Source organism: Salmo trutta, chromosome 12 (genome assembly GCF_901001165.1).
Source record: "Salmo trutta chromosome 12, fSalTru1.1, whole genome shotgun sequence".
Taxonomy (NCBI): domain Eukaryota; kingdom Metazoa; phylum Chordata; class Actinopteri; order Salmoniformes; family Salmonidae; genus Salmo; species Salmo trutta.
This window is the reverse complement of record NC_042968.1, coordinates 45,486,492-45,512,640: the sequence shown is the minus strand read 5'-3', so window position 1 is coordinate 45,512,640 and position 26,149 is coordinate 45,486,492. Positions and strand designations below refer to the sequence as shown.

Here is a 26,149-nt window from a genome sequence, read left to right as displayed (position 1 = left end):
GAAGATCCACAGGAAGTTTTGACAGAAGGGGTTTCATCCTCCCAGGTCGACAGCCTGGTGTAGGATCGTTTAGGGAGAAAGTAGTGGGATGGGCTGGTAGGTTTTTGGGGATAGTATATAGTTGCAGGGTTAAGTGGTGATGCAATTTTAAGATTTTCCCATTCCACCTTTCCCTTTTATTTTTGGGTGACCAAATGTGCAATACGCACTCCGACCTTCGAACGGCAGCAATACATAACACAACGTCCAAGTCTGCCAGAAATTCAAACGAAGAAGGAAAATATCAACAATTTGTAAATCGGAAATGTCATGTTCAGCTTACAACTGTAAGAATAGAGGACATGATACATATGATAAAAATAATCAGTTGCGTGCCAAAAAAGTTAGGCTTCACAGGTAAGGCTTGCAGCATTTGACTAACAACACGATATTGGCTAACAAGTTAGCTAGCAGCTAGCGAAGATAACTTAATCTTGTGAGACTAGCTGAGAGATTTCCAGTAATTTCGATGTTATAGTATTATACCTTATCATAACAAACTAGTTAGATAGCTAACGTTATTACTAAATGTGTTTTTGTCTTAAAGCTAAACAAACAAGTCCTGATGTTATAAAGGGATCTGTGAATATGTCCAATGCAATGATCTTTTCAATTCGGCTGTTGTCGATATTTAGGCTAGCCATAACGGTCTTTCTATATCATACTCAAAATATAAGGTTTTATTACTCCATTGTTTACAAAACAACGATGTAAACAAACAACACAACTTCAAAATATGTTTCAACCCGTCATGGGGTGTATTCACTAGGAACCAAACATAAGCAAACGAAACGGGGAGGGACCACCTGAATTTGACCAATAGAAACTCTTTTTTTTCTTTGCAAACCGTTTCTCGTGTGGAGTAAACGGTTTCCTTTGCAAAACATTTTAAAGGGAACGAAACGGAGAGGGACCTACCAGTAGATGTACTAACTAGAGAAACGGTGGTTTTAGATGTAAAACATAATGTCTAATGATTACACCCCTGATGTCATGGACTGTCATGAGATTACCTAAAAACATGCCACTTCGACACAGCTATGATTTTTTTCGTAGCAGATTAGGAGAATTAATGTAGCAAGTTAGGAGAATGCTTTCCTAACCTGCTACGAAAAGTCCCATGTATCAAAGTGGCATGTTTTTAGGGAGTCCTGGACTGTCATCCCTTACATCTAGAGCACTATGGGGTTACATTTCCTTATAGCCCCATCCCTAAGCTGTATACCAAAACAAGTGTCAAGGACACCCGTTTTCTCTGAATTAGCTTTAAAGGTCCAGCACTATCAAAAACGTGATTTCCTGTGAATGCTTTTCATATAAATATATCTCCATATCCACACTCTGAGGTTGGAATAATATTGTGAAAATTATGATATTAGCCTTTTAGTGTAAGAGCTGTTGAAAAAGACTGCCTGAAATGTTTTGGTGGGATGGAGTTTTGGCCTGCCTGGTGACGTCACCAGGCGCTAAATTAGTTGATAGACCAATAAGAAAGAGAATCCAAACCTATTTTTCAGTTTTCCCCTCCCCACTCAGTCCCCTTCCAGACAGTCGTAGCTAAATTCTGGCTTGAGAAATTGCTCTTGGCTAAGGAGCTATATTAGTTTATTTTTGACCATTTTATTTTAAGTAAGATACTTAATTGTTACCCAGAAATCATTTTGGTATTGAGATAAAAATGGCTGCATTGGACCTCTGTTGATCATTATTAGCTATTTTATTTTTATTTTATTTAACTGTTATTTAACTAGGCAAGTCAGTCTTATTTACAATGACAGCCAAACCCTAACCTGGACGACGCTGGGCCAATTGTGCGCCGCCCAATGGGACTCCCAATCACGGCCGCTTCTGATACAGCCTGGAATCGAACCAGGGTTTGTAGTGACGCCTCTGGTACTGAAATGCAGTGTTTTAAAACGCTGCGCTACTCGGGAGCCCTGTGAAATTGTGAAGTTGTTACTTTTTACTTATTTCTTTTTTACTTTGTCTCATGCCATCAGATTTCCGCTGAGTGACGCCAAAAGACTAAAAAAGTGGCTCCATCAGACGAGACTGAAAGCCTGGAAGCCAACCAAAAGCTCCAGACTGTGTTCCGAGCATTTCGAGGAGAAGTACCTGATAACACCCTCCACTGGACGTGGTGTTCGTTTACGTAATGATGCCATTCCAACTATATTTTCCTTTCCTAGTCAGTTCCAAAAAAAGGTAATTTGTGAATTGATGCAGGTGTATTTTTCTGTTGAAAGTTTTTGACTGGGTCTTTTTCAAAATGGTTATTATTTTGATACATATGATAAAAACTTGACTCATGCTTTGGCTTTGTTGGTTTGAACTTTTGAGCGGCGTGTTTTTATTGTTGAGTACTTATTGTTTTAGAAAACAGCGGGAACGAGGAAAAGAGTAACCTTGGTGAGTAAAAACAACAAACAAGTCATCCTACTAGTTTTCCATTTGTATTGTTTTTGATATCGCTAGGATGCACACTTTATTCTCAATCTTTCACAAATGAAATGAACTATGTATTAACCTCTACTTGTGATTTCAGTTTCCCGATGATCGTGTTCCTGAGGATGTGTCATCACTACCAGCTGAGCCAAAGTGGTACTCAAAACCAATACAGTTTGTAGGAGCTATAGGTTATGAGCCAATGTTGTGAAGAAATTAAGCAATTAATTATTTCCCTCTCTTGATTGTTCTTGTAATGAAACATTAGCTCTGCAGAGTCAACACGGTTGAAGAAGACTCCCAGTTACTTAAACCACAGTATATGGCACCCAAGTCGTTTCCATGACGACTACTGTGTACCACAGGTACAAAGAACATATCACACTTATCCAGACCTTGAATCGTCAAATACATGTCATGTCAAAATACTTGAGGTGTGCTTGATTTAGCTTGCCTAGTTACAATAACCAATGGAACACTGTCTTTCCAGCCTGCACGCCAGGTAAACTAAATGAAGCGCACCTCATGTTTGAGTATTTGACACAGGTCTGCTCTTATCTGGAGTTTTTACATTCTGGTGATATTTCATGTATCCTTTATTATTATTTTTTTTTTTGCAGAGTATTGACTGGGCTGTGAAAGATAAACCAAATGAAGTAAGTGGTAGCTCTTATGATGCTGATTGGGCCAATCAGAATCGATCAATTGTGCCAATCTCGCAACCAAACAATCCTGATTGGCTCAAACGAGGGCTACATTGAAACTCATATACGGCTAGTTGTGTGTATACAGTGTGTACAGGCTTATACGGCTAGTTGTGTGTATGATCAACAACATTGTATAAAGGCTTTATATACCCCCAAACCTTTATTTCCTGCTTTAATCACTGAACTCTCCTGACAATTTCAGGTCCCACCTTCAGCTTTACAAAAGCAAGGGCTGATCTTTATCCCCAAGCTCGCAATCAGGGTAAGATTTCTGACAGACGGGCTTATTTTAGAAAACAGAAAACATGCAACAGAGGTTAGTGCGTACAGCCCAGTACATCACTGGGGCCAAGCTTCCTGCCATCCAGGACCTCTATACCAGGCAGTGTCAGAGGAAGGCCCTAAAAATTGTCAAAGACTCCAGCCACCCTAGTCATAGACTGTTCTCTCTGCTACCGCACGGAAAACGGTACCGGAGCGCCAAGTCTAGGTCCAAGAGGCTTCTAAACAGCTTCTACCCCCAAGCCATAAGACTCCTGAACATCTAATCAAATGGCTACCCAGACTATTTGCACCCCCCCACCTCTCTCTGACACCGCTGCTACTCTCTGTTATCTATGCATAGTCACTTTAATAACTTTACCTACATGTACATATTACCTCAATTACCTTGACTAACCGGTGCCCCCGCACATTGACTCTGTACTGGTACCCCGCTGTATATAGTCTCCACATTGACTCTGTACTGGTACCCCGCTGTATATAGTCTCCACATTGACTCTGTACTGGTACCCCGCTGTATATAGTCTCCACATTGACTCTGTACTGGTACCCCGCTGTATATAGTCTCCACATTGACTCTGTACCGGTACCCCGCTGTATATAGTCTCCACATTGACTCTGTACTGGTACCCCGCTGTATATAGTCTCCACATTGACTCTGTACTGGTACCCCGCTGTATATAGTCTCCACATTGACTCTGTACCGGTACCCCGCTGTATATAGTCTCCACATTGACTCTGTACTGGTACCCCGCTGTATATAGTCTCCACATTGACTCTGTACTGGTACCCCGCTGTATATAGTCTCCACATTGACTCTGTACTGGTACCCCGCTGTATATAGTCTCCACATTGACTCTGTACCGGTACCCCGCTGTATATAGTCTCCACATTGACTCTGTACTGGTACCCCGCTGTATATAGTCTCCACATTGACTCTGTACCGGTACCCCGCTGTATATAGTCTCCACATTGACTCTGTACTGGTACCCCGCTGTATATAGTCTCCACATTGACTCTGTACTGGTACCCCGCTGTATATAGTCTCCACATTGACTCTGTACTGGTACCCCGCTGTATATAGTCTCCACATTGACTCTGTACTGGTACCCCGCTGTATATAGTCTCCACATTGACTCTGTACCGGTACCCCACTGTATATAGTCTCCACATTGACTCTGTACTGGTACCCCGCTGTATATAGTCTCCACATTGACTCTGTACTGGTACCCCGCTGTATATAGTCTCCACATTGACTCTGTACCGGTACCCCGCTGTATATAGTCTCCACATTGACTCTGTACTGGTACCCCGCTGTATATAGTCTCCACATTGACTCTGTACTGGTACCCCGCTGTATATAGTCTCCACATTGACTCTGTACTGGTACCCCGCTGTATATAGTCTCCACATTGACTCTGTACTGGTACCCCGCTGTATATAGTCTCCACATTGACTCTGTACTGGTACCCCGCTGTATATAGTCTCCACATTGACTCTGTACTGGTACCCCGCTGTATATAGTCTCCACGTTGACTCTGTACTGGTACCCCGCTGTATATAGTCTCCACATTGACTCTGTACCGGTACCCCGCTGTATATAGTCTTGCTATTGTTATTTTGCTGCTGCTCTTTAATTACTGGTTAATTTTATTTCTTCTTATTTTTTTAAACTTCATTGTTGGTTAAGGGCTTGTAAGTAAGCATTTCACTGTAAGGTCTACACCTGTTGTATTTGGCGCATGTGACTAATACAATTTGATTTGAACAAGGTTATTACATTTTGTATTATTTTTATCTTCCTTTTTTTTAATATCCTTTTAAATATAATTTTATGATATTTGAACCAGATCAAGAACAAATGGGATTGGCTGACAATGGAAGTGAAGGGGCCATTTCCAGAGACCCAAATTGGACATAGATTTGTACTAACTGTAATGGACTACTACTCCAAATGGTTGGAAGCCTACCCCATGAAGACCTGCACCAGTAAAGAGATTGCTCAAATCATTTCTGACCTCATCTCTCGCTTTGGCTTCCCTGTTGGAATCCTGTGTTGTTTGGGTGTAATGCTGACTGTAGAGGTAAGAGATACTCGGTTAGTTAATAGAGATGGTATTGTGTAGTATCTAATACAGTATGTACAGCATTTATTTATGCTAGCGTTACTGTACCACCACCTGAAAACAAAATCAGTTGTATTGGTTGTGACGGCCAAATGTATGTTGCACCAAATGATCTCATGAATATTAAGTACCCCTCTTTTTTAATTTTACAGATCAACTCGGCTTTGGGTGATCTGAAGAAACTGACAGGCCAACTCATATTCTACCGTCCTCTGGGAGTGTCATTGGATCCAGTAACAAAGTCCCTTGTAGACCGGTTTGTCCTCCAATGTACCTTGCTACACAGCCACCTGATTCTAAAAGCTTATGGATAGTTTGTTGCTTGTCAAATCAAGTCGAATTTTATTTGTCACGTGCTGAATACAACCTGAATACGACCTTACAGTGAAATGCTTACCTAATAAAAATAAGTGCTAAGTAAAAGATAAGTAAAAAAAAAAAGAAAATAAAAGTAACAAATAATTAAACAGCAGCAGTAAAATAACAAGCGAGGCTATATACAGGGGGTACCGGTACAGAGTCAATGTGTGGGGGCATCGGTTAGCTGAGGTAATACGTACATGTAGGTAGAGTTAAAGTGACAATGCATAGATAATAAACAGAGAGTAACAGCAACGTAAAAGAGGGGTCTGGGTAGCCCTTTGATTAGCTGTTCAGGAGTCTTATGGCTTGGGGGTAGAAGCTGTTAATAAGAAGCCTTTTGGACCTTGACTTGGTGCTCCGGTGCCGATCTGATGACCCATGCCAAATCTTTTCAGTCTCCTGACGGGGAATAGGCTGCGTGGATAGAGCACTATATGGCAGGTTGATTGCCTTCTATCATTGCAAGACAGTTCAGTGAGTCAGTCGCAAGATTGGAAGAATTTACTGTAGAATATTGAAGTCGCCAACGGAAACACGTTTGACACTTGATTGGAACAAACACGTGTGTTACCAGTGCATTGCAATCCAGACATTGCTTAACTTTTAAATGATTTTTCAAGAAGCGCATCGGTACTAAATAGAACTGGGTAATGATTGCAAAAATCTTTTGTCAGTTTACTGAATCCAAACACATGACATGCTAGCCCAGCTGACTTGTTATAATATGCATGTGTTTTGTTTCATACATGTTTTATCATATACCTGGACAGGTTGGTGTCAGATTTGGTGAAAGAACATCCTGATAACTGGGATGTTTACCTGGCTGCCAGTGTGTTCAGCTTCTGCTGCAAGGAACACCCCACCACCAGACAAATACCCCTGTCTCTACTGCGCTGTGGAGGGACTCAGTCTGTCTCCACCTCACCAAGAAAGCTGCCTGTAAGTTGGAGGCTGAGCGTGTTTAGACTCACAGGTCACAACTAAAATTACCAATAAATGAATTAATGTACATCAAATATCATAGGAATAGGTATTTTTAAAGACTGAATAATATTGTCATATTTTTTCTTTTAGCTTTTAAACTGACTTGGGCTTTGATCACTCTGTTTGCATTGCAGTACAATGGGATTAAAGGAAGAACCTTTGTCATACTAGAGGCCCAACCACCTACAAAGGAAGTCTGTGTGCAGTGCAGTCAGTGCTTGGAATGGATCTCGGTCACTCAGGACTCTGAGCTGAAGAGATATGAGGAGATGAAACTTGGGGATGAGGACTACACCCACACCTGTGTGAGCTGCAGGGTGGCCATGAGCTGCAGGGTGGCCCTGGAGGTCATGAGGGGTTAGAAGACAAGGACATGAACAACTGGATGGAAATGAGAAAGCTTTTCAAACAAGGACTGAAAAGATGGAGGATATAATAAGGACGTTGGAAACCAAGTGGTGGTGAAGGAAGATATTGATGTGGGGTGAAAAAAGGTTCCTAGGGGAAGAAGTACATGTTGTGTATGTATTTGTATAAGTTTCTCTGATGACCCTTTTGTCATTAAAAACAACGGTATAAAGTGTTTAAATTACATTTTGATTGTGTTTCTTAATTAAATAAAAACTGAAATGTGTTTCTGAATAAAATTAAAACGTGTTTTTATTTTCACCCCGTCCAGCCAGCGGCGGTAATGTCCTACTTATCCTTTGCCACCCAGCATAAACCACCAATGAGGCAGAGAAGAAGAGCGATGAAAATGCAGGAAGTAATTAATTAGCTAAGGAGAGTCAGTCAAGAAAACTGATGTACTTTCAAGGCTACGGTAAGCATTAACACGCATATTGTCAAATATTCCAACACCATCGACTAATATATGAATCATGCTTACATGTGGTTGTTACAGTGTTTAGTTTGTTGAAATGTCATCTGAAGAACTTCGAAGTTCCGTGTCAGCATCATCGCTACCACACCGCTAGCCAGCTAACGTTAACTTGTTGTGCAGTGACTGTGATTATTACTTGCTTTTGAACTTGTCTTCTCATATTTGAGCTTCGGATATTAAACAGCTAACCACTTATGTTACCACGAGATCAGACAGGTTTTGTTGTTTACAGATGTTGACATACTATCTGAAATATTAGCTATCAAGCTACTTTGCTTGAAATGCATGAGGAACTGAGATTCCCCCGCCCATTGTGTCCCTGACCTGACAAGCTAGCAACCCAGAGTGCTAGTTTCTAAGCTCGCAAGATAATTTATAGCCCTATATAGGTAAATTACTGTCGTTTCAGACTGTAACCACCATGTCAATTGGCTAACGCAAAGGCATTGAATTGAGGATGTTCGCTAGGTGTTGTCCCCTTTGTGGCATATCCTTACCTTTGGTCCCCTGAGTCATGTACAGTCATTATGAAGTTTCTTATCTCGGGCTGATCTGAGAACAGCTCAGGAGACAGTTGAGTTCAAGTGGAACTGATGACACACATTTCAAGAAGGAAACATTCCAACCGTATGAGAAACATAGCCCAGTGATTTCCACAGAAGGCATATTTTTCTGTGTAATAAAACACTTTGTGAATACTTGTGGAGGGGTAATGGTCATTGCTCTCGCTCGTATGTCTTTTTCTCCACTTTTCTCTCCGCCCTGTGTAGATGTCCTGCTTTGAGAGTGATAAGAGCAGCCTGGAGAATGATGAAGGGTGTTGTGGTGGGGCGGCCGCGTCACAGCTGTCCAACTGTGCGCTGGCCATGCTGGAGAAAGAGGGCAACGACTCTGTGCTGAGCCCCACGGAGAGTACCCCCACCAGCCTACAGGGCGGCGCCCCACTGCAAGGCTACGACGTGGAGTTCGACCCTCCGCTGGAGAGCAAGTATGAGTGCCCCATCTGCCTCATGGCCCTGAGGGCAGCCGTGCAGACGCCGTGCGGCCATCGCTTCTGCCGCAGCTGCATCGAGAAGTCCATCCGGTAAGCCTCCCTGGTACTCATACTTACATGATAATGATATATTTAAATGTTAGTTATCTAACTTGTTGTATCCTGCTTTGGGAAATACCCTCCAGGATTTAAATAACAATATTTGCTTATTCCTTTACCCCTGCAACCACAATTATCTCTGCATGTTTATTGTCAACATTAAAGTTGTTGAGGACAGAGAACTGAACTATGGGGCTTTTTATATTCACAGCTCCTCTAATGAGAGACGCAGGGGTTAAAGGTCATTTATTTATTTCACGAATCAACCTTACTATTACAGCAGTACAACATCCATGTCAATGTGCCGGGGTTAGCCAATGGCTATCTGTCGCCCGCCGCATTTCTGTCATAGGGATGACGCATGAGGTTTATTTTGGGTTAAAAAAAAACCTGCAGGTCACAGGAACATCTAAAACGAGAAAGAGAGTATGTAGAAATAACAATAGACCTATATTTTCATATAAATGCCCTTATTCTGGCCCTCATATCGATTTTGACAAGCAAATCGATCATAAAAGATCTGTGTGGCCCTCCATAGAGTTTTGAAATCCCGATGTGGCGCTGGAGCCAAAAATGTTTTCATGCCAGTCTGAGATCGACTCAAGTTTTTGCTTTAACTCCTGAAGAGGTCGTAGTCGTGTGCCTGTCAATATTCAACTCTCAAAGGATTTTTGTTGGCCACCAGATAAGATGGGCAATGCAGGTGATTCTATAATGCAGAACATCTCTATACATCATATGCATTACAACAGCCACATGACATAACAGTTGGGATTATCGATGACTGTCAGTCATTCACTGATTTGGTGCGCAATGACAGCCTCTGGGGTTACTGACTTACTGGGTAAATGATTGGCCATATTCTGGAAGATTTGGAGGCCATACTTCTCTCTGTCACTACCTTCACTTCCCCACAATTACAGTACCAAGCTAACATCTTTATTGCAGCACTGTTGTGATGTTTGTATTCTGTGTTTATCATTGGTGCTCTTTTCTGAATTTGCTGAATGACACGTATTTGGATGTCCCTTTTGACAAGATGATGATGATGAATACATGTACACTTTCTTCAAATGAATAGTCCTCAAAGGATAATGGTAGTAAGTGATCTCAAAAAGGAGCCTTCTCATTGGACAAGTTCAGGTAGTAGGGCCTACCTCCATTTTAAAATAGTTTATCCTGTTGATTTAATGAATGAAACCCTGGTCCCAAGCATCATACTGATCTCTCTCTTTCTTTCTTTCCCCCCAGTGATACAGGGCAGAGGTGTCCAGTGGATAACGAGGTACTACGGGAAGACCAGCTGTTCCCAGATAACTTTGCCAAGCGGGAGATCCTCTCCCTAACGGTCCGCTGCACCAACGTAGGCTGCACTGACAAAATGGAGCTTCGCCGTCTGGATGTAGGCATCCTTCTCCATAGACAATGGCTGACACCTTAGTTCATATCACTACAACCGTGTTGCCATGTTGAAACCAAACGATTAGCTCACTCTGCCATCTCACCCTGCCAGGGCCATGTTACCAAATGTGAGTTTGCCACTGTGCCATGCCCGCTGTGCCAGGACGCGGTGTGGAAGAGCCAGCTGGAGATGCACCAAAGCCAACACTGCCAGCGGAGACCTGTGTCCTGTCCCGACTGTGTAGAGAGCTTTGTTTACGAGGACAGCAAGGTAAGCATCACCATCTTATTCATGCTGAGTGCACTATCCTGAATAAATAAAGATTCATTGGATTGAATACCGGTTGCACCGCCTCTGTTAGCTTCGCTAGCAGCACAGCGCTTTCAAAGAAAATGTGACCATGTTCTCAGTCAGTAAGAAACTGTATTAATTCTCCATTTGAGCTCCCCTTTAATGTTCACTGAAAAAGTGGATAGACTGTCTGTTTTTTCTGAAGGTGGTCATGTGACAGCCTTTTGAGCATTGTTTGTTTTTGTTGTGTCCTCAGATTCATGAGTCGCTGTGTCCCTTTGCCAACGTGGTGTGTCAGTACTGCGGTATGGAGCTCATCAGAGACCAGGTGGGGATGGAGACCTGATGGCTGCCGTTTAGATTTAGCTGATTACTAAACCTATGAGATGATGATGGTGGTTGTAGAGCAGTAGTCCTGATTACTAAACCTATGAGATGATGGTGGTGGTAGAGCAGTAGTCCTGATTACTAAACCTATGAGATGATGGTGGTGGTAGAGCAGTAGTCCTGATTACTAAACCTATGAGATGATGATGGTGGTGGTGGTAGAGCAGTAGTCCTGATTACTAAACCTATGAGATGATGGTGGTAGAGCAGTAGTCCTGATTACTAAACCTATGAGATGATGGTGGTGGTAGAGCAGTAGTCCTGATTACTAAACCTATGAGATGATGATGGTGGTAGAGCAGTAGTCCTGATGACTAAACCTATGAGATGATGGTGTAGAGCAGTAGTCCTGATTACTAAACCTATGAGATGGTGGTGTAGAGCAGTAGTCCTGATTACTAAACCTATGAGATGATGATGGTGGTAGAGCAGTAGTCCTGATTACTAAACCTATGAGGTGGTGGTGGTAGAGCAGTAGTCCTGATTACTAAACCTATGAGATGATGATGGTGGTAGAGCAGTAGTCCTGATTACTAAACCTATGAGATGATGGTGGTGGTAGAGCAGTAGTCCTGATTACTAAACCTATGAGATGATGGTGGTGGTAGAGCAGTAGTCCTGATTACTAAACCTATGAGATGATGATGGTGGTGGTGGTAGAGCAGTAGTCCTGATTACTAAACCTATGAGATGATGATGATGGTGGTAGAGCAGTAGTCCTGATTACTAAACCTATGAGATGATGGTGGTGGTAGAGCAGTAGTCCTGATTACTAAACCTATGAGATGATGGTGGTGGTAGAGCAGTAGTCCTGATTACTAAACCTATGAGATGATGATGGTGGTGGTGGTAGAGCAGTAGTCCTGATTACTAAACCTATGAGATGATGGTGGTAGAGCAGTAGTCCTGATTACTAAACCTATGAGATGATGGTGGTGGTGGTGGTAGAGCAGTAGTCCTGATTACTAAACCTATGAGATGATGGTGGTGGTGGTGGTAGAGCAGTAGTCCTGATTACTAAACCTATGAGATGGTGGTAGTGGTGGTAGAGCAGTAGTCCTGATTACTAAACCTATGAGATGATGGTGTAGAGCAGTAGTCCTGATTACTAAACCTATGAGATGGTGGTGTAGAGCAGTAGTCCTGATTACTAAACCTATGAGATGATGGTGGTGGTGGTAGAGCAGTAGTCCTGATTACTAAACCTATGAGATGGTGGTGTAGAGCAGTAGTCCTGATTACTAAACCTATGAGATGGTGGTGGTAGAGCAGTAGTCCTGATTACTAAACCTATGAGATGATGGTGGTAGAGCAGTAGTCCTGATTACTAAACCTATGAGATGATGGTGTAGAGCAGTAGTCCTGATTACTAAACCTATGAGATGGTGGTGGTAGAGCAGTAGTCCTGATTACTAAACCTATGAGATGATGGTGTAGAGCAGTAGTCCTGATTACTAAACCTATGAGATGATGGTGGTGGTGGTAGAGCAGTAGTCCTGATTACTAAACCTATGAGATGATGGTGGTGGTGGTAGAGCAGTAGTCCTGATTACTAAACCTATGAGATGATGATGATGATGATGGTGGTGTAGAGCAGGAGTCTACAACGTGTGGCTCGCGGGCATATTTTGGTCCAGTTCACATCTGCTTGCGGCCCACACAAACATATGTTTAACTCAATCGTTCATGAATGGTTGTGGACTGCTAAACGTTGCTTGGTGGCAATGGACTGCAATGTTAGTCCTTGGACACAGATAAGTTGCCTACCTTTCCTCTGGAAAAAGTATCTCTTTGTAACAAGCTTCTTTACAGGTCACGCGATGTAGGATCTGACTCAGTGGTGGAATAACTTTGGTGTGCCTGTTTTTGTTTCAGTTGGAATCTCACTATGACACAGACTGTCCGAAGGCTCCGATCGCCTGTACCTTCAGCACTTTTGGATGTCGAGAGATGGTAGGTCACTGAGGTGGAGTCAACCTCAACACATTCTGAGTCATAGGAACATAGGTGGTAAATGACTACTTTGCCGTGTCTAAAACAAACCCCATAACCCAAGGCCGAGATACCCAAGATCCACTTCTCGTGGCCTCTGGCAGGACTAGGTAGAGTTTCCACATCTACTCCCATCCAGCCAATACTTTCAGGTCTAACAAAAGAGGGTTTTTAAACCGGACAAGGCTACCACTTCCAACTTTGGTTCAACACAGTGGCTCTTTTAAAGTCTTCGTGCTATTTCAGATGCAGCGCAATGACCTGGCGCAGCACATGCAGGAGTTCACTCAGATGCACATGCGCTGCATGGCTGAGTACCTGCACAGGCACAGCCTTACCGGGTACACCCAGCCACCACCTTCTGAGGACCGAGGGGCTGCCGCTGCAGAGCAGGGGGCACAAGCAGGCGCTAGCAGCGGTGGCGCCCCCTGCCAGTGCTGCGGGGAACTGCAGACCATACGGGAGACCACCCAGCAGCTGGAGGGCCGTCTAGTGCGGCAGGACCACCAGCTACGTGAGCTGAGCATTCAGGTGGAACAGATGCAAATTCATTCTTTCTTATTTGTGTTTGAATTTGAATATAAACGTCTACAACTAAATTACAATTTTTGTTTTCTATTATTATCCCCCAGGCGGGCCTGGTGGCAGAGCTCCGTCGTAAGGTCACTTCGCTGGAGGAGAACCTAAAGGAGCTGGAGGCCAAGCAGTGCCAGGGCGTGTACGTGTGGCCCTTGGAGGGCTTCTCGGGCTACCTGCGTACCCAGGCTGCCGGACAGCCCGTTGTGGTGCACAGCCCAGGCTTCTACACGGGACGGCCGGGCTACAAGCTGTGTCTGCGCCTCCACCTCCAAACGCCCTCGGCCCAGCGCTGCTCCAACTACATCTCACTGTTTGTTCACACCATGCAGGGTGAATTTGATGGGCAGCTATCGTGGCCCTTCCAAGGCACCATCCGGCTGGCCGTGCTGGACCAAGGGCCTGAGGGCCAGCACCATGTGGAGGTGATGGAGACCAAGCCTGACCTGCAGGCCTTCCAGAGGCCCACCATCCAGAGGAACCCCAAGGGCTTTGGCTACGTCACCTTTCTGCACCTGATGGAGCTGCAGCAGCGGGGGTTTGTGCACGACGACACGCTGCTGGTGCGCTGCGAGGTGACGCCGCGCTTCGACACCGCCCTAAGGCGCGAGGGGGCGGCCATGCAGCCCAGAGGGCCCGAGGCCTCGTTGTGAGGACCCTTTTAACGTTCAAGCGACGATGTCAATCGGCACCAACGTTATCAGTACAAAGTATCAGTTTGCCATTTTCCTGAGTTCTTGTATCGCACAGGATCATTGCATTGGGTTCAGTCATGACCAACCTCATGGGAAAGTGTACTGCTCACTTGTGGGTTTTATCTCCAACTCCAAAAGGCTTTTCTTTGCTGTAGCTTTAGAGAGTGATGGACTGGATGTTGGTGGCGATTAACACCAAGGTTTCCTGCAACAAGTCGAGAGCTTGGGTCTGTATGGTTTTATCTGCATTTTTGTCATAATTGAGTTATTGACATTAGTCTTACTCTGTTCAATGTTCTCTACCTATATATTACTCTAAATACCCCAATTCATGTTAAGTTCAAAAGAATACAAGATAAAAAATAGCTGACACCATTCAAATCAATGCGGGTTCAGAACTTTAAAGCCGATCTCACAATCATCTATTTGCAGACAGAACGTTCTAGTCCCAAGCTCTGTGTTCCATCACTTATCCAGCAATGTGTCGCTGGCTACTGTACTGCTCCAATAGATAGGATTTTAAAATGTCTTATGATGCCTACATTAGGTTGTAATAAACATGACTTTGGTTTCAGTGCATCATTCTTTGTAACAGCTTTGTAGCGGAGACCGGGAAAGTCTCGTTAAATATCATAACATATTACATTTTATGATATTTATGTCAAGCTCAAAGACATGTTTATGACAACTTTATGTTGGCATTAAAGAAGCCAATTCAAATAAGATGTTACCAGAAGTGTATTTCTGTTGGAGATTAGGAAGGGGACAGAGAGTGATGTAGGACAGAGAGATACTCAAGCAAATGAATCCTTTTAGTGCTTTTTACAGAACACAGCGAGGACTGGGGCAGGACCATCTGTAAGTGGGAGACGACCAGAGGCAGAACTGCCTATCAACTTATTGTACATCCTGGATGACAGGAGAGTCAGGATCACTGGCATTTCACTGGTCTTCTGGTTGGAGGATCATACAAGGAAGATGGGGCAACATTCCAACCAGGGTCTTTTGTCTGGGAAAATGTGGGATGATGTGGCATCTCTAAGACCTCTTCTGGAGAAGAGATTTCCTGAACAATGGCTGTGAGTTAGGACATACAATAAGCAGTGACATATGAATGAGTTGGTATACACAGTGGTGTAAAGTACTTAAGTAGTACTTAAGTATTTTTACATGTTTTTTTGTTGTTGGCGGTATCTGTACTTTACTATTTATATTTTTGACTACTTTTACTCCACTACATTTCTAAAGAAAATAATGTACTTTTTACTCCGTACATTTTCCCTGACACCCAAACGTACTCGTTACATTTGGAAATGCTCAGGCAGGACAGCAATATGTTCCAATCATGCACCTATCTTTGTTTTACCTTCATTTTAACAGGGAAGAAATTGAGACCTAGGTTTCTTTTCCAAATGTGCCCTGTATAATACAATATAAATATACACATTATACAGAACATATTACAATACAAAACACAGTCATGTTAAGCACTAATAAGTCAGCACAAATCATTCAGAAAAAGTTACATTCCTCCACAACTAAGTCCCCAATCAATACGTTAAATTTCCTCAAACAGCACCAGAACATCAAAATGAAATGTATTTATATTTTTGGGGGCAATACGGTGCATTTAAGCTAAAACCAGATTTACCTAGCTCGGTGGAGACCCTAGGAACGTCGAGTTAACGGGTTAGGCAACTCGGGTGTCTATACTTCAAAAGCTAAGTTAGATAAGACGGAAGTTTATGAAGTAGGGCCTTGTAAACAAAAAGGGAGTAATGTAAAGATCTACGGGTCTTTAGCGAAGTCCAGCCAACCTTTTGACACAGGATGCAGTGTTGTGATGAGTATCACATCTGTGGGCTGTAACAACGAAGGGCATTATGGGAGATGGAATCCATAGCTTTAAGAGTAGTAGCAGCTGCACTTTGAGAAATAATCAACAACAGATAGAAAGGTTGACTGAATAATCTGCTTCCTACTGCTGAGAGAAAGGCACCATCGGTTTCTGTAGAAAAAAGACCGCTTTAAATCTTAGCTTCTTAACCAGCTCATCTATGTTTTTTTAAACGTCAAATCCATATTAATCCAAATGCCTTATTATTTATATGCGGGAACACGTTCGATTGGAGAACCATCTAATGAGCGAACATGTAGTTCATCTGAAACATTCTTACGAGAGTTTAAAAACAACATGTATTTAGTTTTGTCCATATTAAGCACAAGTTTTAAATCAGCAAGAGATTCCTACATAGCTATAAAATTTGACTAGTTTTGACACAGCCAGATCAATAGGGGCGGCAGGTAGCCTAGTGGGTAGAGCGTTGGACTAGTAACTGGAAGGTTTCTAGATTGAATCCCTGAGCTGACAAGGTAAAAATCTGCCCCTGAACAAGGCAGTTAACCCACTGTTCCCTGGTAGGCCGTCATTGTAAATAAGAATTTGTTCTTAACTGACTTGCCTAGTTAAATTAAAAAAATAGATACATAATAGTATCATCCACATATAGATGAAGTTAACGGATTGACCAATGGTGTTAATATAAATAGTGGATAGAACAGGTCCCAAAATCGTGATTTTACAGTTTTTCAGAATTTACACGGGTTACAATCCGAAAGAGCAGTTGCATAATCCGATTTAGCCTTGCTGATTTGTCTTGCACAATAATTCCTCAGTTGCTTAAAGCTTGCCAGTCTGGGCCTACGCCTGTGTTCCTGGCCTTGACCCAAGCGTCATCTCTTTTATAAATGACTTCTGATAATTCTGGAGTGTACCAGGCATTCCATCTACCTTTAACCCTTCATTCTTTGAAGGGAGCATGATTATCCACAATAGTATTGAAGACATCTGCAAAAAGGCTGAAAGCTAAATCATGTTGATGGATAGCTGAAATACAATCAATGTCACTGAAATAAAGACTAAAAGCCTGTTCACTTAAGTTTTTAAAGTTCCTCTTTGTGTTCAGATGAGGCTTAGATTTGTGTAGTCTCACATCTCTAACACAGTCAGTTGATTTTCTTTTATTATTCCCCCCCCCTTTTCTCCCCAATTTCGTCATTTCCAACTACGATCTTGTCTCATCGCTGCAACTCCCCAACGGGAGCGGCAAAGGTCGAGTCATGCGTTCTCCGAAATATGACCCGCCAAACCATGCTCCTTAATTAAACACCTGCCAGCTTGGAGGAAACACCGTCCAACTGACGACTGAAGTCAGCCTGCAGGCGCCCAGCCCGCCACAAGGAGTCGATAGAGCCAAGCAAAGCCCCCCCCGCCCAAACCCTCCCCTAACCCGGATGACACTGGGCCAATTGTGCGCCGCCTTATGGGACTCCGGTCACGGCCGGTTGTGATACAGCCTGGGATCAAACCCGGGTCTGTAGTGACACCTCACTGCGATGCAGTGCCTTAGACTGCTGTGCCACCCGGGAGGCCCTGGCAATGGGCAGTTTCAATCAATACCAGATTATCGGGATTCACCTGCATAGCCCAGATCTTGATGTAATCCAGATTAGGAACTAAGCTCCTATTGTTCAGATGGATCAACCCAAATCCTTTGTAATTTTTAAAGTCACATGGAAACTAACTCAAACAAGCTACGTTCAATAGATGGTTGCAGGCCCTGTCTGATGGTTGATATTGATATAGTTGGTATGGCTATCAGATTGCATAGAACTGCACCATTTGGTCTATCCCTATTAGTAATAGATGAAGGAGTACAAATTGGATATAACGCATTGTCATACCTACTGCCTCTGATCTGGTGGACTCACTAAACACAAATACTTTGTTTGTAAATTATGTTGGAGTGTGCCTTCTGTCCGTAAATGAAAACAACAAACAAGAAAATGGTGCCGTCTGCTTTAATATAAGGAATTTGATGTGTAGCATTTACTTTAGAATTTTTGTTAAATATTTAAAAATATCAGTATTGACTACTTTTTACACCACTGTATTTAAGTACATTTTAAACCAAATACTTTGACTTTTAATCAAGTAGTGTTTTACTGGGTGACTTTCACTTTTACTTGAGTCATTTTCTATTAAGATATCTTTACTTATACTCAAGTATGACAATTGAGTACTTTTTCCACCACTGGGTATACATAAGGCATTCATAAGACATTTATGAAACCAGTCGTGACACCTTCATGAATGTTACAGTATCATAACACATTTATTCAGCATTATGTATAAGGGGTCTACGGTGTATCCACCAGTTAGCATACTCTTTCCATAGGATACTGAACCAATGTAAACACAGTCATTGGTACTGACAAAAACTACGCTTTGCTTTGTGTATTGCTCAACAGGGAAAAAACGTACTCTTGCATCAAAGTTACTGTAGGTGCTTGTGTCAACAAGTGGCATGATTCCATTCCTAACAATTAACATCCATCCAGTCCATTCATACCCAAAAACGGAAGTCAACCAGGGCCCAGGGAGAGGACGGAGTGAATTATCCGTTTGGAATTAGATCAATGCCTTCTGTTGCCAAGAAAGACTCAAGACTGTTGAGCAGAGTCATAATAAATGTTCTCCCTGTGTCTGGCGTTATTAACAGAGCAGTGGAGATAAGAAATGTTCTCCCTGTGTCTGGCGTTATTAACAGAGCAGTGGAGATAAGAAATGTTCTCCCTGTGTCTGTGGTGTTATTAACAGAGCAGAGTCATAATAAATGTTCTCCCTGTGTCTGGCGTTATTAACAGAGCAGTGGAGATAAGAAATGTTCTCCCTGTGTCTGTGGTGTTGTTAGCAGAGCAGTGGAGATAAGAAATGTTCTCCCTGTGTCTGTGGTGTTGTTAGCAGAGCAGTGGAGATAATAAATGTTCTCCCTGTGTCTGTGGTGTTGTTAGCAGAGCAGTGGAGATAAATGTTCTCCCTGTGTCTGTGGTGTTGTTAGCAGAGCAGTGGAGATAATAAATGTTCTCCCTGTGTCTGTGGTGTTATTAACAGAGCAGAGTCATAATAAATGTTCTCCCTGTGTCTGTGGCGTTATTAACAGCAGTGGAGATAAGAAATGTTCTCCCTGTGTCTGTGGCGTTATTAGCAGAGCACTGGAGATAAGAAATGTTCTCCCTGTGTCTGTGGCGTTGTTACCAGAGCAGTGGTGATAAGAAATGTTCTCCCTGTGTCTGTGGTGTTGTTAGCAGAGCAGTGGAAATAAGAAATGTTCTCCCTGTGTCTGTGGTGGTGTTAGCAGAGCAGTGGAGATAAATGTTCTCCCTGTGTCTGTGGTGTTGTTAGCAGAGCAGTGGAGATAAGAAATGTTCTCCCTGTGTCTGTGGTGTTGTTAGCAGAGCAGTGGAGACAAGAAATGTTCTCCCTGTGTCTGTGGTGGTGTTAGCAGAGCAGTGGAGATAAGAAATGTTCTCCCTGTGTCTGTGGTGTTGTTAGCAGAGCAGTGGAGATAAGAAATGTTCTCCCTGTGTCTGTGGTGGTGTTAGCAGAGCAGTGGAGATAAGAAATGTTCTCCCTGTGTCTGTGGTGTTGTTAGCAGAGCAGTGGAGATAAATGTTCTCCCTGTGTCTGTCTTTATTTTGTGGCCTTACATCACATCAATGGATGAAGATTGTTGACCGTACCGCATCATACAGTAGCTACAATTGAGAATTGGATGAGGCTATGGAGACATTCACCAGAATGGATAGCTTACTCTCATCCGTTAAATCCCACTGGACTTTTGATTGTTTCTTGTGGAATAAGTCGAATATATTTGTGTGGACATATATGCCTTACTGTGTTTTGTTTAAAATCAATTAAAAAAGCTGCAAATCTGTCTCTGCAGTCTACATAGATCAGTCATCTCTACAGTACAGTGCCTTTAGAAAGTATTCATACCACTTGACTTATTCCACATTTTGTTGTTACAGCCTGAATTCAAAATAGATCAAGTAGATTTTTTTCCTCACACACAATACCACATAATGAAAACATTTTTTTTAATGTATTGCAAACTAAATACAGAAATATCTAATGTACATAAGTATTCACACCCCTGAGTCAATACTTTATAGAAGCACCTTTGGCAGTGATTACAGCTGTGAGTGTTTCTGGCTAAGTCTCTCAGAGCTTTACACACCTGGATTGTGCAATTTGCCCATGTATTATTTTCTAAATTCTTCCAAGCTCTGTCAAATTGGTTGTTGATCATTGCTAGACAACCATTTTCAGGTCTTGCCATAGATTTTCAATTTGATTTAAGTCAAAACTGTAACTCGGCCACTCGGGAACATTCCCGGTCTTCTTGGTAAGCAACTCCAGTGTAGTTTTGTCATGTGTTAGGTTATTGTCCTGCTGAAAGATTAATTCAACTCCCATTATCTGGTGGAAAGCAGACTGAACCAGGTTTTCCTCTAGGATTTTGCCTGTGCTTATTTCCATTCCATTAATTTTTATCCTGAAAAACTCCCCGGTTCATAACGATTACAAGCATACACATAACATGATTGTCATGTCCTGGCCAGTATAAGGGTTAATTAGTATTGTAGATTGGTCAGGACGTGACAGAGGGTATTTGTTTTATGTGGTTCAGGGTGGTGTGTTTGTTTAAAGGGTGTTTGATGTAGTATTTCCGGGGTTGTTTTTCTTTTTGGGTTTTGTTTTAAAGGTGCTTCCGGGGTTAGCACCTTTAAGGGGGGGTACTGTCACGTCCTGACCAGTAGAGGGTGTAGTTGGGTCAGGACGTGGCAGAAGAGTCTGTGTGTTTGTGTTTCATTAATTTTGGCTGTGTGACTTCCAATCAGGCACAGCTGTAGAGGGTTGTGGCTGATTGGGAGTCACACATAAGTGGCCTACTTTGCCTTTTGGGGTGGTGGGGAATTGTTGTGTGCACTGCTGCGTTTTGTTTGAGCATGCCACGCTGTTGCTGTTGTGAGTATTGTTTGTTGTTTTGTTTGTTTCAAGTGGATGCTCTACTCCTTTTTTTTTTTAACATAAAAAAAATATGAGTATCCATACTTCCGCTGCGCCTTGGTCCTATTTCACCGAAGACAACTGTGACAGAATTCCCCACCAACACACGACCAAGCAGCGGAAGAAGGCTGGCGAGGTAAGGGAGACCGAGAGGCACCCCCAATAATTTTTTAGGGGGGGGCACAAGGGGAGTGTTGCGGGGCAAGAATGGAGCCCCAGGCCAGCTCCCCGCACTAGCATGGAGGTGCGTGGTCACAATCGGGTACGCCCAGTACCAGCACCACGCACCAGGCTTCAAGTGCGTGAACCCAGCCTCGCCAGTCAACAGTCGTCAGTGCGGCCCGGCAGTCAACAGTCGTCAGAGCTGCCCGCCAGTCAACCATTACCAGAGCTGCCCGCCAGTCAACAGTCGTCGGAGCTGCCCGCCAGTCAACAGTCGTCGGAGCTTCCCGCCAGTCAACAGTCGTCGGAGCTTCCCGCCAGTCAACAGTCGTCGGAGCTGCCCGCCAGTCAACAGTCGTCGGAGCTGCCCGCCAGTCAACAGTCGTCGGAGCTGCCCGCCAGTCAACAGTCGTCGGAGCTGCCCGCCAGTCAACAGTCGTCGGAGCTGCCCGCCAGTCAACAGTCGTCGGAGCTGCCCGCCAGTCAACAGTCGTCGGAGCTGCCCGCCAGTCAACAGTCGTCGGAGCTGCCCGCCAGTCAACAGTCGTCGGAGCTGCCCGCCAGTCAACAGTCGTCGGAGCTGCCCGCCAGTCAACAGTCGTCGGAGCTGCCCGCCAGTCAACAGTCGTCGGAGCTGCCCGCCAGTCAACAGTCGTCGGAGCTGCCCGCCAGTCAACAGTCGTCGGAGCTGCCCGCCAGTCAACAGTCGCCGGAGTGTGGCCAGACTGCGCTGAACTGCCGGAGTGGCCAGACTGCCCTGAACTGCCGGAGTGGCCAGACTGCCCTGAACTGCCGGAGTGGCCAGACTGCCCTGAACTGCCCCGAGTGGCCAGACTGCCCTGAACTGCCCCGAGTGGCCAGACTGCCCTGAACTGCCCCGAGTGGCCAGACTGCCCTGAACTGCCCCGAGTGGCCAGACTGCCCTGAACTGCCCCGAGTGGCCAGACTGCCCTGAACTGCCCCGAGTGGCCAGACTGCCCTGAACTGCCCCGAGTGGCCAGACTGCCCTGAACTGCCCCGAGTGGCCAGACTGCCCTGAACTGCCCCGAGTGGCCAGACTGCCCTGAACTGCCCCGAGTGGCCAGACTGCCCTGAACTGCCCCGAGTGGCCAGACTGCCCTGAACTGCCCCGAGTGGCCAGACTGCCCTGAACTGCCCCGAGTGGCCAGACTGCCCTGAACTGCCCCGAGTGGCCAGACTGCCCTGAACTGCCCCGAGTGGCCAGACTGCCCTGAACTGCCCCGAGTGGCCAGACTGCCCTGAACTGCCCCGAGTGGCCAGACTGCCCTGAACTGCCCCGAGTGGCCAGACTGCCCTGAACTGCCCCGAGTGGCCAGACTGCCCTGAACTGCCCCGAGTGGCCAGACTGCCCTGAACTGCCCCGAGTGGCCAGACTGCCCTGAACTGCCCCGAGTGGCCAGACTGCCCTGAACTGCCCCGAGTGGCCAGACTGCCCAGACTGTCCCGAGTGGCCAGACTGCCCAGACTGTCCCGAGTTGCCAGACTGCCCGAGCTGCCAGACTGGCCCGACTGCCGGGAAAGGCCTGAACCGGAGCCACCTCCTGATATAGGTGGGTTGGGGAGGGGGGGGTGTAGCACAGTGCCGTCGTTGACGGCAGCCACCCTCCCTTCCCTCCCTTTAGTAGAGGGGAATTTTTGTTTTGTTGTTTGGGGTTGTTGTTTTTGTTTTGTTTTTTGTTTTAAAGGTGCTTCCGGGGTTAGCACCTTTAAGGGGGGGGTACTGTCACGTCCTGGCCAGTATAAGGGTTAATTAGTATTGTAGATTGGTCAGGACGTGACAGAGGGTATTTGTTTTATGTGGTTCAGGGTGGTGTGTTTGTTTAAAGGGTGTTTGATGTAGTATTTCCGGGGTTGTGGTTTATAGTCTATGTTTATGTATTTCAATGTGTAGTCTGGTGAGTGTGTTTCTATGTTGTGTTGATTGGGGTTGGGACTCTCAGTTGAAGGCAGGTGTTGTCTATCTGCCTTTGATTGAGAGTCCCATATATTGGGGTGTGTTTGTTTGTGATTCGTGGGTGATTGTTCTGTGTTAAGCTTAGCTTGGCCAGACTGTTTGTAGTTGTTCGTTTCTTTGTTATTTTTGTACGTTCATTTTTTGTAGTCAATAAAACTCAAGATGAGCATACACGTACCTGCTGCGTATTGGTCTACTTTTTCAGATGACGATTTCGCATTATCGTCAGAAGACGAAGACGACAACCGTGACAATGATGCAGCAGCCACTGTGGTTGAAAATATGGAGAGTGGTACTTAGTAATGTGTTGTATTGGATTTGCCCAAAACATAACACTTTGTATTCAGGGAAAAAATTGAATTGCTTTGCCACATTTTTTGCAGTATGACATTAGTGCCTTGTTGCAAACAGGAAGCATGTTTTGGAATATTTTTACTCTGTACAGGCTTCCTTCTTTTCACTCTGTCAGTTATGTTGGTATTGTGGAATAACTACAGTGTTGTTGATCCATCCTCAGTTTTCTCCTAGCACAGCCATTAAACTCTGTGTTTTAAAGTCACCATTGGCCTCATGGTGAAATTCATGAGTGGTTTCCTTTCTCTGCGGCAACTGAGTTAGGAAGGACACATGTATCTTTATCATTAATTTGTAAAATTTTTCGAAAAACATAATCCCACTTTGACATTATTGTATGTAGGCCATTTTAATCAATTTTAAATTCAGGCTGTAACACAAGAAAATGTGGAAAAAGTCAAGGGGTGTGAATACTTTCTGAAGGCGCTGTATGTTGTCCTGTTTGAAATATGTTAGGCTGTAGCAGGATCTATGGGTGCCTTTCTCTGAGAAGTAATGAATGTCCAACATCAATGTCCAAAAACATGGAAACTCGCATGATATATTGTTGTCTTTACCTTCTTGCCCTTTGTGCTGTTGTCTGTGCCCAATAATGTTTGTACCATGTTTTGTGCTGCTACCATGTTGTGCTGCTGCCATGTTGTGTTGCTGCCATGTTGTTGTCAATTTGTGTTGCTACCATGCTGTGTTGTCATGTGTTGCTGCCTTGCTATGTTGTTGTCTTAGGTCTCTCTTTATATAGTGTTGTCTCTCTTGTCGTGATGTTTGTTTTGCCCTATATTTTTTATTTTTAATCCCAGCTCCCGTCACCGCAGGAGGCCTTTTGGTAGGCCGTCATTGTAAATAAGAATTTGTTCTTAACTGACTTGCCTAGTTAAAGAAAGGTTAAATAAATAAATCTAGCAAATGAGATTCGTACTGAGCTGCAATGCACTAACCAAATCAAATTGTATTTGTCACATGCTTTGTAAACAACAGGTGTAGACTAAGAGTGAAATGCTTCCTGACTCGTCCTTTACCAACACCGCAGAGTTAAAGATAAAGGATTAAATAGAAATGCTGCCTGACTGGTCCTTTTCCAACACCGCAGAGTTAAAGATAAAGGATTAAATAGAAATAGTGATTTGAGGAATAAATACACAGTGAATAACGAATAACAATAGCATGGCTATATACAGGAAATAGAAACTAACGTGTCACGTTGGTATAAAGTGATCGGGAGACAGGCGCAGGAATGCGTAATATGTTTTTTTATTTACCCAAATTACAGCGTGCCATGTAAAGGCACAGGGGACGAAGACCAAACAAACACGTATACAAAACACAGTGTTGAAACCCAAACAAAAGAGCGAGGAGTACCTTGAATAAATACACGGGGCCCACAATGATTCCACACGACGAGACCCGTAAACATCTGCGCAATACACGCGGCACGAAAAACAACACAGCACAGGTACTCACACAACCAACGGACATTGTCCAATGGCGAACCAAAGGGCACACTTATACAATTACTAATAATTGGGAAATGGGCACCAGGTGTTTGTAATCAGCAGTTCCGAAGGGATCCGTGACAGCATGGCTATATACAGGAAGTAGAAACTAACATGCCTATCTACAGGGAGTAGAAACTATCATGGCTATATACAGGAAGTAAAAACTAACATGGCTATATACAGGAAGTAGAAACTATCATGGCTATATACAGGGAGTAGAAACTAACATGGCTATATACAGGAAGTAAAAACTAACATGGCTATATACAGGAAGTAGAAACTATCATGGCTATATACAGGGAGTAGAAACTAACATGGCTATATACAGGGAGTAAAAACTAACATGGCTATATATAGGAAGTAAAAACTAACATGGCTATATTCAGGGAGTAGAAACTAACATGGCTATATACAGGGAATAGAAACTAACATGGCTATATACAGGGAGTAGAAACTAACATGGCTATCTACAGGAAGTAAAAACTAACATGGCTATATGGTAGGCCTGATTACCAAAAATGATGAGACAGCCTACAGGGAGGAGGTGAGGGCCCAGAGCCGTGGTGTGGTGCCAGGAAAATAACCTCTTACTCAATGTCAACAAAACAAAGGAGCTGATCGTGGACTTCAGGAAACAACAGAGGGAGCACACCCCTATCCACATCGATGGGACCGCAGTGAAGAAGGTGGAAAGCTTCAAGTTCCTCTGCATACACATCATTGGCAAACTGAAATGGTCCACCCACACAGACAGTGTGGTGAAGAAGGCGCAACAGCACCTCTTCAACCTCAGGAGGCTGAAGAAATTTGGCTTGGCACCTAAAACCCTCACAAACTTTTACAGATGCGCAATTGAGAGCATGCTGTCAGGCTGTATCACCGCCTGGTACTGCATCTGCACCGCCCACAACCACAGGGTTCTGCAGTGGGTGGTGCGGTCTGCCCAACGCATCACCGGGGGCAAACTACCTGCCCTCCAGGACA

The 26,149-nt window shown here is 44.0% G+C and overlaps 2 protein-coding genes across 4 annotated transcripts; both read left to right on the top strand.

The window, feature by feature from the left end:
* The first annotated feature begins 251 nt into the window (after positions 1-251).
* On the top strand, positions 252-7,529 carry LOC115203639 (uncharacterized). 3 transcript variants are annotated; one of them, XM_029768527.1, is made up of 11 exons: positions 252-396; positions 2,040-2,244; positions 2,416-2,448; positions 2,585-2,640; positions 2,753-2,849; positions 3,105-3,140; positions 3,394-3,453; positions 5,324-5,557; positions 5,752-5,855; positions 6,733-6,901; positions 7,081-7,529. In XM_029768527.1, the coding sequence occupies exons 1-11, from the start codon at positions 305-307 to the stop codon at positions 7,306-7,308; spliced, it is 1,314 nt and encodes a 437-aa protein (XP_029624387.1). In that variant the 5' UTR covers positions 252-304; the 3' UTR covers positions 7,309-7,529. The 3 variants fall into 3 exon arrangements, with proteins under 3 accessions (XP_029624387.1, XP_029624388.1, XP_029624389.1); XM_029768528.1 differs by lacking the exon at positions 5,324-5,557; XM_029768529.1 differs by lacking the exon at positions 252-396 and having other exon boundaries at positions 2,072-2,243; positions 2,414-2,448.
* Positions 7,530-7,663: 134 nt separating this feature from the next.
* On the top strand, positions 7,664-14,844 carry LOC115203637 (TNF receptor-associated factor 6-like). Its single transcript, XM_029768522.1, has 8 exons — positions 7,664-7,769; positions 8,600-8,913; positions 10,174-10,324; positions 10,436-10,594; positions 10,872-10,943; positions 12,878-12,955; positions 13,241-13,525; positions 13,627-14,844. The coding sequence occupies exons 2-8, from the start codon at positions 8,600-8,602 to the stop codon at positions 14,221-14,223; spliced, it is 1,656 nt and encodes a 551-aa protein (XP_029624382.1). The 5' UTR covers positions 7,664-7,769; the 3' UTR covers positions 14,224-14,844.
* The last annotated feature ends 11,305 nt before the right edge of the window (positions 14,845-26,149 follow it).